The 17891-nt window shown below is 37.4% G+C and overlaps 1 protein-coding gene across 1 annotated transcript; it reads left to right on the top strand.

The window, feature by feature from the left end:
• The first annotated feature begins 368 nt into the window (after positions 1 to 368).
• Positions 369 to 15143, top strand: LOC102968379 (sulfotransferase 6B1-like). Its single transcript, XM_007084053.2, has 6 exons — positions 369 to 715; positions 3039 to 3223; positions 5461 to 5587; positions 11087 to 11181; positions 11336 to 11522; positions 14671 to 15143. The coding sequence occupies exons 1-6, from the start codon at positions 571 to 573 to the stop codon at positions 14787 to 14789; spliced, it is 858 nt and encodes a 285-aa protein (XP_007084115.1). The 5' UTR covers positions 369 to 570; the 3' UTR covers positions 14790 to 15143.
• Positions 15144 to 17891: the final 2748 nt, after the last annotated feature.

Below are 17891 nucleotides of genomic sequence, written 5' to 3'. Positions count from 1 at the left end.
GGTTTATTTTTAGCCACAGATTTATCTGCCAATTCTAAGAAAAATTTATATTTTCTTGCACCATTCCTCTCCTCTTCCTGCAGCGCAATACATATTAGCTACTTCCTCTACTATGTGTTAATATTAACACGAAGTTCAACTTTTCTAGTCCTTTCCACAGTGACGTAATCCATGATAGCCACTATAAGTCTTTCCTTATTAAAGCAAAAGGATTTGAATAACTCTAGTCCCTTTGTTTAATAATTACATTCTGAGATCTTGATAGCTTTGTTTGTAAACTATTCTGAATGTCAAGTTGGGAGGTAATATTTTGTAACATGTGTTATCAAGAAAATATTTTGTAACATGTGTTATCAAGAAAAATATTATTTTCACAGTAGACTTTGGCTTAGTTATGGTTTAAAAATTACTCTTGTGAAGAGCTGCAAAGCGTATATATAGATTCCTCTAGCTTAGTAATTCTAGGATTACACTGCCACTGAGCTAGGATTGACATCAAGGACCATCCTTGTTCTGTGCCTTGTGTAAAGTTAGTGTTTAGTAAATACTTTTTGATTGACTTGAAGAAAGATGCCATTCCAGAAGCAGTCAAGTGTTCTTCATAAATTCAAGGGGATCCTCTATTCTACTATGTGTTCAGAAGAACTTCTAAAGTCCCTGGATTTTTTCAATGCAAGAGAAGATGATGTGTTTCTGGTGTCCTACCCAAAATCAGGTAAAGTTTATTTTAATGTATTTTAAATGTATAAATACATTTTTAAATATGTGAAATGTAAGAAATAAGAAGAAATATAATAATATTTTTATAAAACATTTATTTTTCAGAATTGTTTCATAGGACATTTAAGTATCCTAAATGCTTACTTTATTTTATTTATTTATTTTATTAAATGTCTATTTGTTTATTTTTGAGGAGAGAGAGAAAGAGAGAGAGAGAGAACAAGCAGGGGAGGGGTGGAAAGAGAGGGAGACACAGGATCTGAAGCAGGCTCCAGGCTCTGCACAGGGCTTGAACCCACAAACTGTAAGATCATGACCTGAGCTGAAGTCAGATGTTTAACCAACTGAGTCACCCAAGAGACCCTAAATGCTTATTTTAATGAAAAAGTTTGACATTAGAACATTGAGAACTGTGTTTTGAGAAAATTCATCTGGAGGAATTAGAGCTTTTACTATGATCTTGTTTCTATTTGATAAAGCGTACAGATATTGACATATATAATAAGCATAATATCTGTAACATTATAAAGTTCTCTTCATATTTATACCAGGCATGGCGACAAATAGTATTAGTTCAATTCATATTTAATCATTGATTTATAAATGAATAATTTTTTCTCCTGGGCTAATAAAAACAAATGTAAGTGTTTTTAGTGTTAAATTTTATGCCTTATTCTTCAAAGTTTATTTCCACATATTACACACATGAAAGAAAGGACCATTATGAATAATATCATGCTGGGAATAGTCAAAATTAATTCGATATTATTTTTAATGTTGAGAGGTGACCAGGATATATAATATCTAACTGCTAGCTGCGATTTCCAGACATGTGCAGAGGGGCATACACCTGCTGGGATGGGTCAGCAACTAAGAGCTTAAACCCTTTCCAATTATGTTTGCATTTAGTTCACGTACCTGACTCTGTCAGGCCCAAGAGGCCCTCACAGAGTTCACATAGGGCCAGATCTTCCAGGTGTGTTTTTTGAGAATAAACATAAATCACATACATAACTCTTTTATTGGAAAATACTGCTGCAAATGGAAATTAAATGATTGCCTCCAGAAAATCTCAGTATTCTATGTAGCAGGTCACTCTGTGAGTAAATATACCTTACCCTAAGTTGATATGTTAGTTCAGAAAGTAATTTATGAGACTTTTAAAGTTCTTTGAGCAAGTGGCTAGTTTATACTCTGTATAAACAACCATATATAAAGCTTCCACTGTACGTGTTGGTGCCTGTAAATGGGCATCATTCACCAGGTCCGGAGGTCTCTTCGGCAGCACAAAACTGTATTCTCTCTCCTTCGCCAGAATATATCAATACACTTTTTGAAAACGATAGAAATATCATTACTATATTAGTCATGTTTATATGAATATTATAAATATTTGACCTATTAACATTATAATCTAAAATAGTCTTTAATTTAAAACATATCGTGCAAATGAGAACCATGTTTAAGTTCTAAATATTTATTCAACTATAGATTAGTTAATGTCGTAACAAATTTGGAGCTGGAATTACAGTGGGATAAGTGGACACTGGCCTGATTTAAACTTCTTAGAAACATTGGTTTCAAATCAGCAAAGCATCCTCCCTACCAAACTTCTACTTCTGGGCTCCAGCTTACTGTTGTCCACAATGTTGGAGCACATCCATATTTGCTTCACATAAACACAAAGTGATATTCCTTCCAGACTTCATGGTAGCATAGGATTGTGTCTTTATGATATTTGAATATAGCATTTGCTCCTTGTTCAAATGCTTTGTCTACACCACTACTCTGTGTTTGCACACACAAAAAAATAAGATCCAGTGTCTATCTTCCAGGGGGGAGTGGGGAGATGGACATGAATATAAGCAATGACATTTCTACTCTGTTAAGTGCTACTTTGGAGGGACAGAGAGAGTAAACAATTGTGCCAGGAGAGCAGGGACTCAGAAGACAGTATATAAAACAGCAAGATGCATGAGCTTGCAGGACCAGTAGGAACTGTATATGGAAAGACCTGTGTATTTGCAAATTGGAGAAGGTGCTAGAGGTAGGGTAGCATGGAAGAGTATTTCAAGCTGAGGAAATGGCTTATGCAGTTTTAAGGTCTCTTCATGCTCTTTAAAGTGTGATTCTTCCTGAAAAGTGAATTATCGTCTCAAGCGTTCAAACAGGTTTCAGTGAGTGTCAAACAATAATAACTATTTATAGGAAAATTAATGCACTCATAGCTCTTATAAAATCATGCTAATTTTCTATATTTATTTCATCAAGAGTATCACTTAATTTAAAAATGCATTTTGTTTTATTTTTGTGTGAAGGTACTCACTGGGTTGCAGAGGTCATTGAGAACATTCCCAATGTTAGCATGAGTCTAACATCTCCTATTGAGTTGGGAGACATTTCTAAATTTGAAGAGCTAAACATGTATCGTAAGAGAAGAGTTATTCCAACACATTTGAGCTACAACATGCTACCTATGAATATCAAACAAAAACAATGCAAGGTAAGATCAGTGGGTAAGGGCAAAGGCTTGAGAGTACCATAGAATTGGGCTTGGCTTCTTGATCTGTCACTTTCATCCCTAATGGGAAGTGAAAGTCTCTGCACCTGGTTTCCCAAGATGATTACCTGTCCTCTGTTGCCACCTCCCTAGCCTTGAGAGCTTAGGGTTGATGCTGACTTTCCGTGCTCCCGCAGGGTCTGTCAGATAGTCAATTCTTCTTGCCATGTTTCTCTACTCTCAATCTTACTTAGACTCCTATGTTTTGTTCCTTATCTTTGTCTCCCCCCTTTTTTTGTTTCCAATCTCTCTTACATGAAATTTATGCTTTTAGTTCATATCATGATATTAATTAATATTTATTTTTTTTCAGAGAACTATTCTACCTTCCCTTCATATCTTTTAGCCACCCCCTAATATTTCTTAGAATATTGTGTATTTATTGAGTATAACTGCCATATAACATTGTATTAGTTTCAGATGTACCACTTAATGACCTGATATTACTACATATTGTGAAATCATTGCCACAATAATTCTACTTAACATGTGTCACTACACATAATTACAGAATACATTCTTTTTTAAAAATATTTTTTAATGTTTAATTATTTTTGAGAGAGAGACAGAGCATGAGTGGGGGAGGGAAAGAGAGAGAGGGAGACACAGAATCCAAAGCAGGCTCCAGGCTCTGAGCTGTCAGCAAAGAACCTGACACGGGGCTCCAACCCTGGAACCAAGAGATCATGACCTGAGCTGAAGTCAGATACTTAACTGACTGAGCCACCCAAGTGACCCCAGAATACATTATTTTAAAATATGTATTATGTATTAATAGCTTGCATTGCCGAATTTCCCAATGATAATACTGACAGGTAACTTTGGGTATTCTCCAAAGACCCTAAAATACTCTTCTCTCTACCAAAACAAACAAATAAAAAATTCCAACCGGATGGCTAAGGCTTAAGATTCTGCCACTTTATCTCTTTTTGTTAAGGCAGTGAATGGATTTTTAAACTGCTTTCAGAGCCTTGGGTTTCTGTGAATCTGCTCAGGATGCAGAGAGCAATTAAAGAAAGCCTGAAGTGTTGAGTTACTCCTCAATTATCTCTTGAGATGAAGAGAGGATAATGGGGGCAAAGGGGAGGTAAAGGTGGCTTTTCATCTCTGTGCACGGTGGCCTTTGCACATCTCTCATGTAAAGAGGAGCAGGTGTTCTTCATGTGGATCTTACACGACACCTGGACTATGAACACATTACAGAAAGAAAGATAGCTACATAACAATACCTGGACTATGGACACAGTACAGAAAGATAGCTACATTCAGCATAACTCAGTAAACACTTCATAACCTACATAAAATGTGTACACCTGATTATGAATTTAAGAGCAAGTGGGACATCTGATACTCATGACCATGATCGAAGATAGTCCTATTATAGCCAGTGTCTCGCACTGGTTTCCTGAGGTTTTTCAGAAGCTCTTACTACACTCTGTATGTCCCTATTATATCTTTCATAACACTGCATTCCTTCACCTCACTGCAAGTTTTGAAAAAGCTGGTAGTATTTCTGTCTTACTAGTCATATTTCTCAGACCTTGAACTTTCCACTCCGCCTGGTCTACTGGAGGTACCAGACAAATATTTATTAAATTGAATTAGATTGCAGTTGCAGCATTTCTGTCAATTAGGAGGGCAGCTCAGATTCCTTACTCTGTGGGGGATTAAACTGTAGAAATATGCAATTCCAAAACATCATTCTTCTTATAAATAAGAATAGACAATTTATAAGAAATCTTAGTGTACTTAAGTCGTGTTACAAAATTACTAAAAATTTTTTCTGTTAGAAGTTTTTTATATTAAAAAAGTAATCTTGTCCTACAAATTAATAGAGGGTTTCTCATGTCCGTTGCTAAAAAGATAAGGCCACATGTAGCACATAAATTGGGAAAGTGTGGTCGGTGGCTGGCAGCACCAATGTCATCTGGGAGCTTGTTAGAAATGCAGAATGCCGGGTCTCACCCTGGATCCTCTGAATCAGAATCTGCTTTTTCGCAAGATTCCCAGATGATTCGTACACACATTAAGTTAGGAACACTGGCCTCAATCTATGCTTAATAATCTGAGTAAACTAGCAAAAAATTGTGGTTTGTACAGGTAGATTTGGTTGCTTTCATTTAGAAAATGCTTTGTTTTGGGGCTATTCCATCTAAAAATAAACTAATTTGTTTTAACAGATTATCTACATTGTCAGGAATCCAAAGGATACAGCCGTTTCTTTATTCCACTACTACAGAGATAATCCCAATCTCCCTGGCATTGAAACCTGGGCTGGATTTCTAGAGCTTTTCCTAAGAGGAGATGGTAAATATAACAATGATTTCTATTCATAATATACAGTTCCACTCAACACAAAAGCATTTTCCAAAAGTTTAAATGGACCCTAATGGCCTGCTTTCAGAAACACACTTGAATAGATAATTCTTTTGCTTCTAAGCCATTCTTTCTCACTTTGCTTCCTCAGTCTTTGTTATCACCCACGAGTGGTACGTATTTGCAATTACTTATTGAGCTGGTTGAAATGTTTTAAAAACAGATTAATTCTGATCAAGTATCACTCTTTTTGCATATACCGTCAGTCTTGTCAGTGAAATAATTATGCATTAATTGGAGTTTAGCAAGATACAGCTGAAGCTTAGACATGCAGTCTGAAACATGCCTTATGTATACCCACATGGAAAATAAGACAACACAAACAGGGGCACCAGGGTGGCTTGGGGCCTCTGACTCTTGATTTTGGCTCAGGTCATGATCTCAGGGTCGTGGGAATGAGCCCTGCATCGAGCCCCATGTCAGGCTCCATGCTGAATGTAGAGCCTACTTAAGATTCTCTCTCAGTCTCCCTGTGCCCTCTCCCCCTCTTGCGCTCTATCAAAAAAAAAAAAAATCCAAAACAACAGAAACAACACGCAAAAAATCCTAAACTCCCCCTTCCCTGCAAAAGGGAAAAAACATTCCCCAAATAAAACAAATGAATTAGGCATCTTGATACTTGTCTTTATAAAGATGAACAGAAAGCAATTTCTCCTGAAAATACTACAATGATACGTCATTTGATTGAGCTGTGCAGTGCATGTCGGTTCTGCATGACCATGAATGACCTTTGAATTTATTCATTTTTCCCTGACTCATTGGTGTCTGGAGCACTTACACACACGCACGCACACATGCACGCACACACATTAGTTTCTAAGCCTGACTTCCAAAACCTTTCATTAAACCAAAATAATATACCAAGACAGTGCAGAATGTAGAAGAGGCATTATTTAGAAAGGGTGTGTGCCCACAGGGTCTTATCTCTCTAGGGGGTTGGAGGTAAATCTTCTTAATTGTTAGTTTCACTATTTCACTTGCAAATTGTTAAGCATTTACTTGTTAATTTAAGAGAGGCCACAGAAAGTATAACCTTAATATGAGGACTTAGGGAACTCACTAGCAACAGAGTGTAACACTCCTTTTGCTGTATTCTCTATGGAAGAATATGCTATGCTCACAATATTTCAGCTCCTCTTTTGCAAACATTTAGTAGAATCATAAAGTTTTGGGAATGACAGGTCTATTAAAGGTCATTTGATTGAAACACCCACCTGATGTTTGAATCACCTTTGTAGTATCCCCAAGAATATTGCAGGCTAAACTTGAACTTCTTAACTTGGACAACGGGTTCACACCCCCAGCTCCTGCCCCCAAACAACACACTCCATCTCAATACTGTTAAAAATTTTTAAAAATCTTATGACGTGATCTAGACACTTAGCTAAGTGCAGTGCAACACGATTTCATATCATCCTCACAAGGACACAGGAGCTAGATGTGACCTTCATTTTACAGGTGAGGAAAGTACAGATGTTGGGAGGCCAGATAACTTGTCCAGATCCATATCTACTAAGGAGCAGAGCCCAGATTTAAATTCAGGTGTCAGCTCCAAAATCTTTGCTCTTAGCGCTGTGGCATAACTCATCAAGCAAGAAAACTGTTGTCCTCATCATTAATTCTTCTTCCACATGATAGCCTTTTAAATATTTGAAGATAGTTAGCATGCCTCACTCTGCCTCAATTCCATTTTTGGAATAAGCAGAGTTTAAATACATAAATTATTTTTTTTTTTAAAAAAACAGATCTTGAGTCTGCTTTTTCTCAAGAAAAGAAAAGCCACGTTTGTCTCCAGTCATTATGAACTGGGGCTCACTACGTCTCTCACTGCTGCATGAGCTCTAATATGGCCACATCTCTATTGTTTTGCAGCACCTAGAAGACAAAAAGCATCCTCTGGGTATGGCCTCACTAGGGCAGGGAAAAACAGGCCTATTAGTGCTCCTGTTGTAGAGATTATTTTTCTGTGAGTGTAGCCACAAAGAGGGCAACCTCATCCATATGCAGGGAAGCAAACTAGCTGTCATAGGGCATCTACCTTTGCTACAACATTATCCAGAGTCATAGCTGAGTACACTGGGAAGGGCAGTGCAGATGGAAAAAAGGTTCCAGATGATTCTTTTATGCCTTATTAGGTATGTTAATAGATTTTTAAGATTTTTAATTGCAAAGGGATCTGCCATGTAAGTATTATACAATCGGATAATCTAGCCTGGGCAAATCCTGTTGACACTTGGGGATAGTCACTGAATCACTAAAGCTTTTATTTATTTACTTGGGTGGGAAGAGTAGCCTCACTTTTTACTATTTATAAGATAAGGTTGTCTGTTTTTCTGTTAAATATATGTGACTGTATTTCAGGGATTTTCTTCAGGGACTTTAAAAAAATGTTTATTTGTTTATTTAAAGAGAGAGAGAGAGAGAGCAAACAGGGAGGGACAGAGAGAGAGAGGGAGAGAAAGAATCCCAAGCAGGCTCTGCATTGTCAGTGCAGATCCAGACATGGGGCTTGATCTTACAAACCATGAGATCATAAACTGAACCAAAATTAAGAGACTGGATGCTGAATGCCTAAGGACAGGAAGTGGTATAATTCTGTAATTAAGTGGAGGATGTGGAGAAAAGCATTTCCCATAAAAGAAATACTTTACATCTCTGTTTCAGAAGTTATTTTTTCTTTAGGGCCATAGGTCTGGATAATAAGGATTCTGATTAAAGAATTAATGAAAAGTGTAATTCTCTATATTAGTAAGGAAGGCATGACAGCTTACTTCTTTAAGACAATTTTGGCTGGCTTAAGTCTTTCTGGAACAAGATGGAGTATAAATTAATTAGTTAATAATAGCATAGCTGCTCTCAAACAATGATCAGGCTATGATCCAACAGATTATTCTTCAATCTATTTGGGGTATGTTGGAATGCATTTCCTGCTGAAAAGCCATAATGGGCCAAGTCAATTACATATAACCACCAGATGTGACACCAGGCCTCTTTTCCTGTCCAGCTGCAAGTCACAGAAGCCTAGGTTCCCCCTGACAGTATTGAGGGCTTCCATAGCATCAGCAGCTCTAGGTGGTGATGTCATCCACCAGGGCTGGGATGGGCTGCAGCTGCTGAGAGGAGGCGGTGACGCAGGTTGAGTCTGTGAGTGTAGTCTGGGGTACTAGAAACTAGTTAACTTCTTAAATTTGAATAAGAGAAGAATCAATCTTATCCCACCATGTGTTTCTTCCTGGGTAAATGTTGGCCATCCTTAGAAGATAAACTCCTTGGGGCACCTGGGGGTCTCAGTAGGTTGAGCATCTGACTCTTGATCTCACCTCAGGGTCTTGACCTCAGGTCGTGAGTTCAAGCCCCACCTTGGGCCTTGGACTCTGCACTGGGTATAAAGCCTACTTTATAAAAAAAAGAAAAAGAAGAAGAAGAAGGGAAAGGGGAAGGGGAAGAGGAAAGGAAGGGAGGGGGGAGGGAGAGGAGGAGGAGAAGAAAAGAAAACTCCTTAAAACTGATATGGTAATTTGAGTAATTCTAAGATCAAGTATTGCGCAAGTCCCTGAAATAGCAGTGAGAATGCTGATAACTGGTGTATCAGGACAGTTCTTCTAGACACCCATTCTTATTGTACAGCCTTCTGGGCCAATGGGGTAGAAAACTGGGCTGACACTGTAATGACACCATTGCAGTCCCAGAAGGTCTTGTTTTAAGAATGCCTTATGGTTATTTTCTTGCCCTTAACTTCCTTGGGAACTGAGGCCATGAAAAATTACAGTTAGTTTGGAGTTAAGTAGACTTCAATTTATGCAAAACTTTAATGTTCAAAATGTATATACTGCAATGTCTGGCAGACACTAATGGCTTAATAAATCCTTATTAAATGAATCAATAGTCATCAGATCTTCAGAAAATTGCTAGTAGAGTAGCTCTTTTATAATTTGGGCATTAGCTAGTATTAAATCTTTGGATAATAAGGATGCATGGAAAGATGTATATGTAGTATTTTAGGTTACTATGTTTCACACTTTAGATTGTCAAGCTAGTCAACTTTCTGTGGTGACAACAAGGTGCTCACGTTTTGTTTTTTATCATCACTGCTTCCGATCATTTATTTTGCATGGTAATATTTTAGTCTCAAGCCCTGGAGATATTTTTAGGACTGTAAAATTAGCAAAGCAGTAAAGAGATAGTATCAACTACTGATAAATCCCTAACACTGTATTTTTCAGCCTTAAACTAAGATGAGTGAATAGAACTCTTTTCTCCCTCCTCCTTTTTTTTGAGGAAGTTTATAAATGTTTTATGCTAAGAACTTATAAAAAGCCTGTGACATTACAGGAATAAAATAATAAATTCTCAATGTTTCTTTATTTTTCCCAAGATCCAAAGTAGTTATCAGAACACATTTATTGGGAAAATGTGTATTTCTGCATTTCTGCTGTCATTTTTTCTGATTATAAAAAGATGTTTACCAAAAATAAGAAAAAACACCACAACCGTATTAAAAGGTATAGCAACCCAGCTTCATTTCACAATATTGTATTTAGTTGAAATAGTATTTTTTTTAATTTGAGCTCTTCTAAGGAAAACTTTTTAAAAAATATTTAAGATCTTATTTAATTTTTAATTATTGAGTTAATGTTATTAAACCTAATTGTAAGTTTCTTCATAGATAATGAATGACACGTTGTTACTGAAGAAGACATGGTATTAACATATATAACTAGCTTTTTTTTTCATTTTAAATCCAGTGTAGTTAACATACAACATTATATTAGATTCAGATGTACAATAGAGTGATTCAACAATTTTTTTAACATGTATTTATTTTGAGAGAGAGAGAGAGTATGTGTGTGCACAAGGTAGGGAGGGGCAAAGAGAGAAAGAGAGAGAGAACCCCAAGGAGGCTCCACGCTGTCAGTACAGAGCCCAACGTGGGGCTCTATCCCACAAATCAAATTGTTAGATCATGACCTTAACCGAAATCAAGAGCTGGTCGCTTAACAAACTGAGCCACCCAGGTGCCCCCATTCAACAATTCTTCTTTAAGGTTTTTTTTTTTTTTTTTTTTTAATGTTTATTTGTGTGTGTGAGAGAGACACAGAGAGACAGAGGGAGACAGAGTGCAAGCAGGGGAGGGGCAGAGAGAGAGGGAGACACAGAATCAGAAGCAGGCTCCAGGCTCTGAGCTGTCAGCACAGAGCCTCACGCAGGGCTCAAACTCATGAACTGTGAGGTCATGACCTGAGCCAAAGTCAAATGCTTAACCGACTGAGCCACCCAGGCGACCACCATTCAAAAATTCTTAAGTAAAATTCTTTCACCTGAAAGTTTGATACCTGTGTGCCTTACTTTGCATACTTTGCTGAAATGGGAAGACCCTGGGACACCAAGTCATGATGCTTAATATTAACACAATTCACTTTTTTTTTCTAGTTGTATATGGATCCTGGTTTGATCATGTTTTAAGCTGGGAAGAACACAAAAATGACAAAAACATTCTAATTATATTCTACGAAGAAATGAAGAAAGTAAGTCCTTTCTAATATTTCAACAATCAAAATTTAAGTCAAGTAAAGTTAAAACAGGACATCAGTAAATTCTGTTTTCAGGTTTCAGGGAATTAATTTGGTGTTTTGATGAGTTACACTTTCTAAAAAACTTTTTTTTTCTCTTATTGCTCAGGATCTTTCTAAAAGCATAAAGAAAATAATTAATTTCCTTGGTATAAATGTGAGTGACAGTGAAATTAATAAGATTACTCGGAAAACATCATTCAGTGAAATGAAAAATAATGCAGCCAAAGAAAACTGTGATCCAAATCATACCATCTGTGCCCTCACAACTAATAGGAACCTGGTGTTTAGGAAAGGTAAGTCATAACGGGATGTGGTGCTTTGCCTGGGCTTATATTTGGAAGTAGTTCCATTTTGCCATTTTTAAAAAATCTCTCATTTCACCATCGTGCACCCTATCTCTTGCACAATGGATTTGTGCATAGTTATCCCTCAGTGAACACTTATTAAATGAAGTTCTCAAATTGCATTATTTCTAGACATTGAGATTTCCATGCCCAGTTAGGAACCAGTTGAGAGAGACACAGGTGTCAAACAGATGGAAATAATAAAGTTGCTTGAAGAATGTTCCTCAGGTCTGCAGCCTAGTGCATTTGTTAACAACTTATCCTAAGTTTTGCAAACATGCTTGCTTAGTCACAATCAAATGCAGTTCTGTCCTTGCACTGAAGCAGCCCATTTAGTGCATGGTAGAGAGCAGTATGTAACACATGTTTTCTTCAGAAGAGAGAAGGGAGCTGATGAGTTTTGACAGTGCATTTTTCCAAACTCACCAAATAACTCACCCTGCACCAGTCAGGGGTGTACAGAGAAGCTGGAAGTGTTATCTAAGGACATTCCCCTGCATGAAAACCCAAAGAGAAGGAAATGAATCTTCTCCACTAATTCCTAACATTTAACTTGAAAGTAGTTTGGGTACATCTGGATATAGAATTGTTTTGAAATCCATGTGAGTTTTTAAAAAATATTTTTTAATGTTTACTTATTTTTTTGAGAGAGAGAGAGCAGGGGCAGGGGAGGGGTAGAGAGAGAGAGAGAGGGAGAACTCACAGTGGGCTCCAGGCTCCACGCTGTTAGCACAGAGCCTGGTGCAGGGCTTGAACTCATGGAACTGTGAGATCATGACCTGAGCCAAAGTCAGACACTTACCCAACTGAGCCACCCAGGTGGACATGAAATCCATGTGAGTTTTAATCCAGATATGGGAGAAAAATGTTTTAACATTTTTCAAAATTTTCATAACTTATAATGGCAAAATTTTCTGTGTTTAGGTACTCAGATTTCCTACTAGAAAACACAAAGGTGTGTTTTCCATTTTCTGGTTCATCTGAATTTAATTCATTCTAAAGCAATTTTTTGCTAACTCACATGGATCAGATATTGCCTTAAGTTTGCAAATTACTTTTGTCTTTTTTGGTGATTCATTTTTTATTTTCTTATAGTTACAAAAGCAGGGCTGAGAGGGAGGAGAGAACTTAATTCAGCAAATATTTATTAATAAGTATTTTCTAAGTGCTAAGATTCAAAAATTGAATAAAATACAGTCTTGTCCTTCAGAAAATCATAATCTAGACAGTAATACAAGGTGATAACAGCTATACCAGTAGTATAAACAAATATGAATAGCAACATGAGTAAGGGAGAGAGAATTTTTTCCTAGCAGAGTAGGTGAGGAGATGACATTGGATTGGGGACTGGAATCATGAGCAAAACTTTGCCAGGAAAATAACAGAGAAGAAATACATTCCAGCAAGAGCTAGCAGCAAGGATAGCTCAGAACCACTATGGAATTGCATTGTACTTTCTAGAAAGAGCAGGTAGTCTTCTGTGCGAGAGTGGTATATGATGTGTGGAGCAGAATGAGGGAGATAAAGATTGGGGCCAGAGAACAAAAGCTCTGATGGACATTATGAGGGGGTCCTTTACCCCCACCCCATCCCTGTCTATTTGCTCTTTTAAGAAGGGACGTGAAAATAATAGTCAGGTGGAAAGTTGATTAGAAGAGGGTGAAACCAGAGGCATAAAGTCCAGTAAGAGGTTATTGTAATAATCCAGGTACAAAACACTGAGGGGCATAATTTGGCTAGTGGCAATGAGCCACGGTCAGGTGGATCTTAACTCAGAAGTCAGTTTAGGAGCCATCAGCAGTTTGTGGAATTAGGTAAAATTATTCAGGGTGATTGGAAAGGATTGTGGAGAAAGGGTTAGAAGGGGGAGCCCTAGGGACGCTGACATAAATAGGAATGAAACAACCCAAGACAAGCCAAGAAAGGAAATCAGCCAGAATTCCAAAGAGGGCCAGGATAAAACATGGCTGTTTGTTTATCATTCATGAATTCTGAGAGTGTCTTCCATAGTGGTGTCAGTGGAAGCCAGATTAAGGGAATTGAAGAGATGAGAAAGAAAGGAAGCAGCAAATAAGGACCACTCTTCCAAGAAGTTTGAAAATGGAGGACAAGAGCAAGATGATATGGGAGGGTCAAGAAAAAGATTAGGAGGATTGGGAGAGAGAAGATAAAGGGAAGACAGAAAGGATTTAGAAAAGGATGTGCGAAGGAAGGTGAAACAAGCAAAGATGAGAGAAACAGAGAGATTGGGAGGGATTATAATACAGAGAATGAGAAATGAGGAAGTTTTGATGCTCAGTGGAACCCAGTGGAGACCAATTAAGATGAAATAGGTGAAGGCAATTAAGAGTACACTTAATCGTCATGAATACTGAATAATGTATAGAGCTGTTGACTCAATATACTCTACACCAGAAGTCACTATCACATTGTATGTTAAGTGTACTTGAATTTAAAAGAGAGAGAGAGAGGGGCGCCTGGGTGGCGCAGTCGGTTAAGCGTCCGACTTCAGCCAGGTCACGATCTCGCGGTCCGTGAGTTCGAGCCCCGCGTCAGGCTCTAGGCTGATGGCTCGGAGCCTGGAGCCTGTTTCCGATTCTGTGTCTCCCTCTCTCTCTGCCCCTCCCCCGTTCATGCTCGGTCTCTCTCTGTCCCAAAAATAAAAAATGTTGAAAAAAAAAAAAAAAAAAGAGAGAGAGAGCAGTTACGCGGACCTGTGGTATGTTAGCACAGTTACCGCTTCAGAGGTGCACAGGACAGGGAAAGAAGTGACATCATGTCCACTTTGTCGCTTTTATGTTTCAACTAAGTTTAGGCGAGACATTTCTTGGCTTGCTGTCATAAAACCTAGGTTATTTATATATTTTAATCTTCTTTTCTTTTTAAGAAATAACTTTTTAAACTGTAACTATTAACATACAACCATTACTGTGGAAATTAAAAGCAACACATAACAAATGAAGAAAAGAATAACCCCCATCTTCTTATCACCAAGAAATGAAATCATTCGTATTTTATTATAAATCTGGCAGATTGCTTTTGTGAATGCTGTACATTTACATTGGTTCTTCTCTGATACATTTCCAATTTTTTCCAGGAGCGGTGGGTGATTGGATAAACTACTTTACTTCAAAGCAGAAGAGAGTATTTGATGAACTATTCACAGAGAAAATGAAACACAGTGAACTAGCAAGACATTTTGAAGATTCCTCTTAATATAAATGGAAAATGAAGCCACTTTCTGTTTTATGTGATGCAGTACTCGGGGAATACATAAATATATTTTACCAATGTGAAAAGCAGATATTTCTTTCAGTGAGAAACGGACACTTCATGAATGTGTCAAAGGTTTCATGTATGAGAGACTGTTATTAACATATTTGGTGATAGCAGAGAATTATTAACAAGAGGAAGCTTACAATCTTGGAATGGCTGAATTATATATCTGCTTTCAGGATATTCATAAGGAAAGGAGATTATTTCTATTCAGGGAGAACATATTACTGTGGGTGTTCTATAAACTGCATTAATGTACAACAAAAGTGGAGAAGGATTGTGTAAAATAACAAATGTCTGAGAAGTATTTATTTTTTGCCTATTTGGACATTATGACTTCTAAATAAACATTTTCATTTCAACATTACCTGGTGTCTGTGTAGAAATATTCTCCAGTGTCATAACAATGACAAACATAATCTTACTAAGATGGAATACCTACTAGGTAGATTATATCAAATGATCCCAATCTGGTACATGGTGGAAATGAAGAATGAAAAGATACTCTTTCACATTAAAGTAACACTGGCATGGAATTCCAGTATTTTCTTTATCTTTTATAATGCCATTTAATTACATAATTTCTTGGGGTGCTGGGTGGCTCAGTCAGCTACACATCTGACTCAATTTCAGCTCGGGTCACGATCTCACAGTTTGTGAGATCAAGCCTTGCGCAATGGACTCTGTGCTGACAGTGAGGAGGCTGCTTGGGATTCTCGCTCTCCCTCTATCTCTGCCCCTCCCCATTTGTGCACACACTCTCTCAAAAATAGATAAATAAACTTTAAAAAAGTTTTAAATTACAAATGTCTTATTTTGTAGTTTTGAAAAATATGAAGTGTTTATGATTTTTTCCAGTATTTTGAATATGTATTATTTCTCCCAGTAGCATTTTTTAAAATGTACTTTTAGGGGCGCCTGGGTGGCTCAGTCGGTTAAGCGTCCGACTTCAGCTCAGGTCACGATCTCACGGTCTGTGGTTTCGAGCCCCGCGTCGGGCTCTGGGCTGATGGCTCAGAGCCTGGAGACTGCTTCCGATTCTGTGTCTCTCTCTCTCTCTGACCCTCCCCCGTTCATGCTCTGTCTCTCTCTGTCTCAAAAACAAATAAACGTTAAAAAAAAATCTTAAAAAAAATAAATAATATGTACTTTTATTTTTTGAGACAGAGAGAGAAAGAGTGCAAATGGAGGAGGAGTAGAGAGAGTGGGACAGAGAAGTTCAAGCAGGCTCCACACTCAGTGCGGAGCCCAACTTGGGCTTGATCCCATGACCCTGAGATCATGACCTGAGCCAAAATCAAGAGTCAGTTGCTTAGCAGACTGAGCCACCCAGGCATCCTGCTCTCCCAGTAGCATTTTAGGATTAATTCAATCTCTATTTTTGTCTCTCTCCTATGATAGTATTGTTCTGTAGCTTTAGCTTAGAAGACACTGTAATGAAATTTCAGTGAATTTAGTTCATAATTCTTACCTAAATGACAATACATCATTTATGAACATCTACATCATACTGTTTGTATACGTGCCATAATATCTAACTCGAGGCTTGGTGAGAAATCAAAACTGCATATTGTATATGACTCTGAGCTATGAACCCAAAGCGATGGATTGAGTGAGGTAACTCAGACAAACACATTGCTTTTGTACCTCGGTGTATTGTGAATCTTATATTTTAGTAACAAATCTATTGAAGTCTTTTGTATCAGGTTTATCACGATTCAGTAAGCATTAGATAATCATGAATCTCCTACATATACATATTTGTTACAAATAAAATGTATTCCACAGAGGCAATCAGGTGTGATCTTGGTCAAGGGTTCATCTTCATGCTGGAGTTCAAATCACACGTAACTTTCCCTGATGTTGATGTGCAGAGAATGACGAAATCATCAAAGCAAGACAAGAAGATCTGATGAGACAGCAAGGGCAGAAGACAATGACTGTGGTGGTAAATGCTCCAAATCCTATGAGGATATAACATCTTTGCACAAGATTGAAATGATCATTGAGATGGAAAGAACTGACCTAGGACTTCGTTTGATTGTAGTATTTTAGATCTGTAGGGTAACTTCGGGATCGTTGTAATCCAGTTTGGTAGAAAACTGCTTAAAGTCAATGATCTAAGGGAGTAAACAAGAGCCTTAATTCCTGGATTATTATTAATCAGTCAAAATTATTTTTTGAGCACCTTCTATGTTCCAGGCCTTAGACTGTAGGGACACATGATGAACTTGAAAGAGTCCCTTCTCTCAAGATGCTTACATTATATATATAATGTGTATATATATATATATATATACACACACACACATATATAATGTATATATACATTATATATATACATTGTATATATAATATATATAATGTATATATACATTATATATGTATATATAATGTATTTATATATGATATATATTGCATATTATATATAATATATTATATATTTATATATAAATAATTTATATGTATATATTATATATAATATATATTATTTATATATAAATAGACATGTTTACATATATATGTGTGTGTGTGTGTGTATATATATATATTTTTTTTTTATTATTTTTTTTTTTTAAGAAAGGAAACCTTTGAGATCTGTCAGGACAAATAGGTGCCATAAAGAAGATAACATAAGGCGTGTAGGAGACAGTGACTGCAGAGCTTCCCTAGCCGGGGTGTTGGGCCAGGGATTCTGAGGTGGTGACATAGGGGTTTCAGCATGAATGAGGAGTGGGCTCCCTGGGCTTGGAGGCATAGCAAAGGGTTTAGATTTTGTGCTAGCTGGGGGATTTTCCACAGAGCTGAGACCTCCTTACAGACACTTTGACAAGATCATTCGGACCACTAGATAGGGGTGGACCCAGGGGTCAAAGAAGGAGGCAGGGAGAAATGGCTATTACGGTGGCATAGGTGAGAGAAGAGGGGCATGCAGGCAGTGGCTGTAGAAGATGCAATGGAGAGATGGACAATTTCAGGATATAATATGAATATTGAGCCAGTTAACCTAATAATACAGGCATGCAAGACAGAAAAATAGAA

This window comes from Panthera tigris, chromosome B4, assembly GCF_018350195.1.
Source record: "Panthera tigris isolate Pti1 chromosome B4, P.tigris_Pti1_mat1.1, whole genome shotgun sequence".
In the NCBI taxonomy this organism is placed as follows: domain Eukaryota; kingdom Metazoa; phylum Chordata; class Mammalia; order Carnivora; family Felidae; genus Panthera; species Panthera tigris.
Note: the sequence above shows the minus strand (reverse complement) of the source record. Positions and strands in the feature narration are given on the sequence as shown.

Coding starts and splice junctions, on each gene's coding strand:
- LOC102968379 (XM_007084053.2), top strand. CDS start 571: ATGCCATTCCAGAAGCAGTCAAGTGTTCTTCATAAATTCAAGGGGATC. Junction 716..3,038: donor GGTGTCCTACCCAAAATCAG/GTAAAGTTTATT, acceptor TTTTGTGTGAAG/GTACTCACTGGGTTGCAGAG. Junction 3,224..5,460: donor TCAAACAAAAACAATGCAAG/GTAAGATCAGTG, acceptor TTGTTTTAACAG/ATTATCTACATTGTCAGGAA.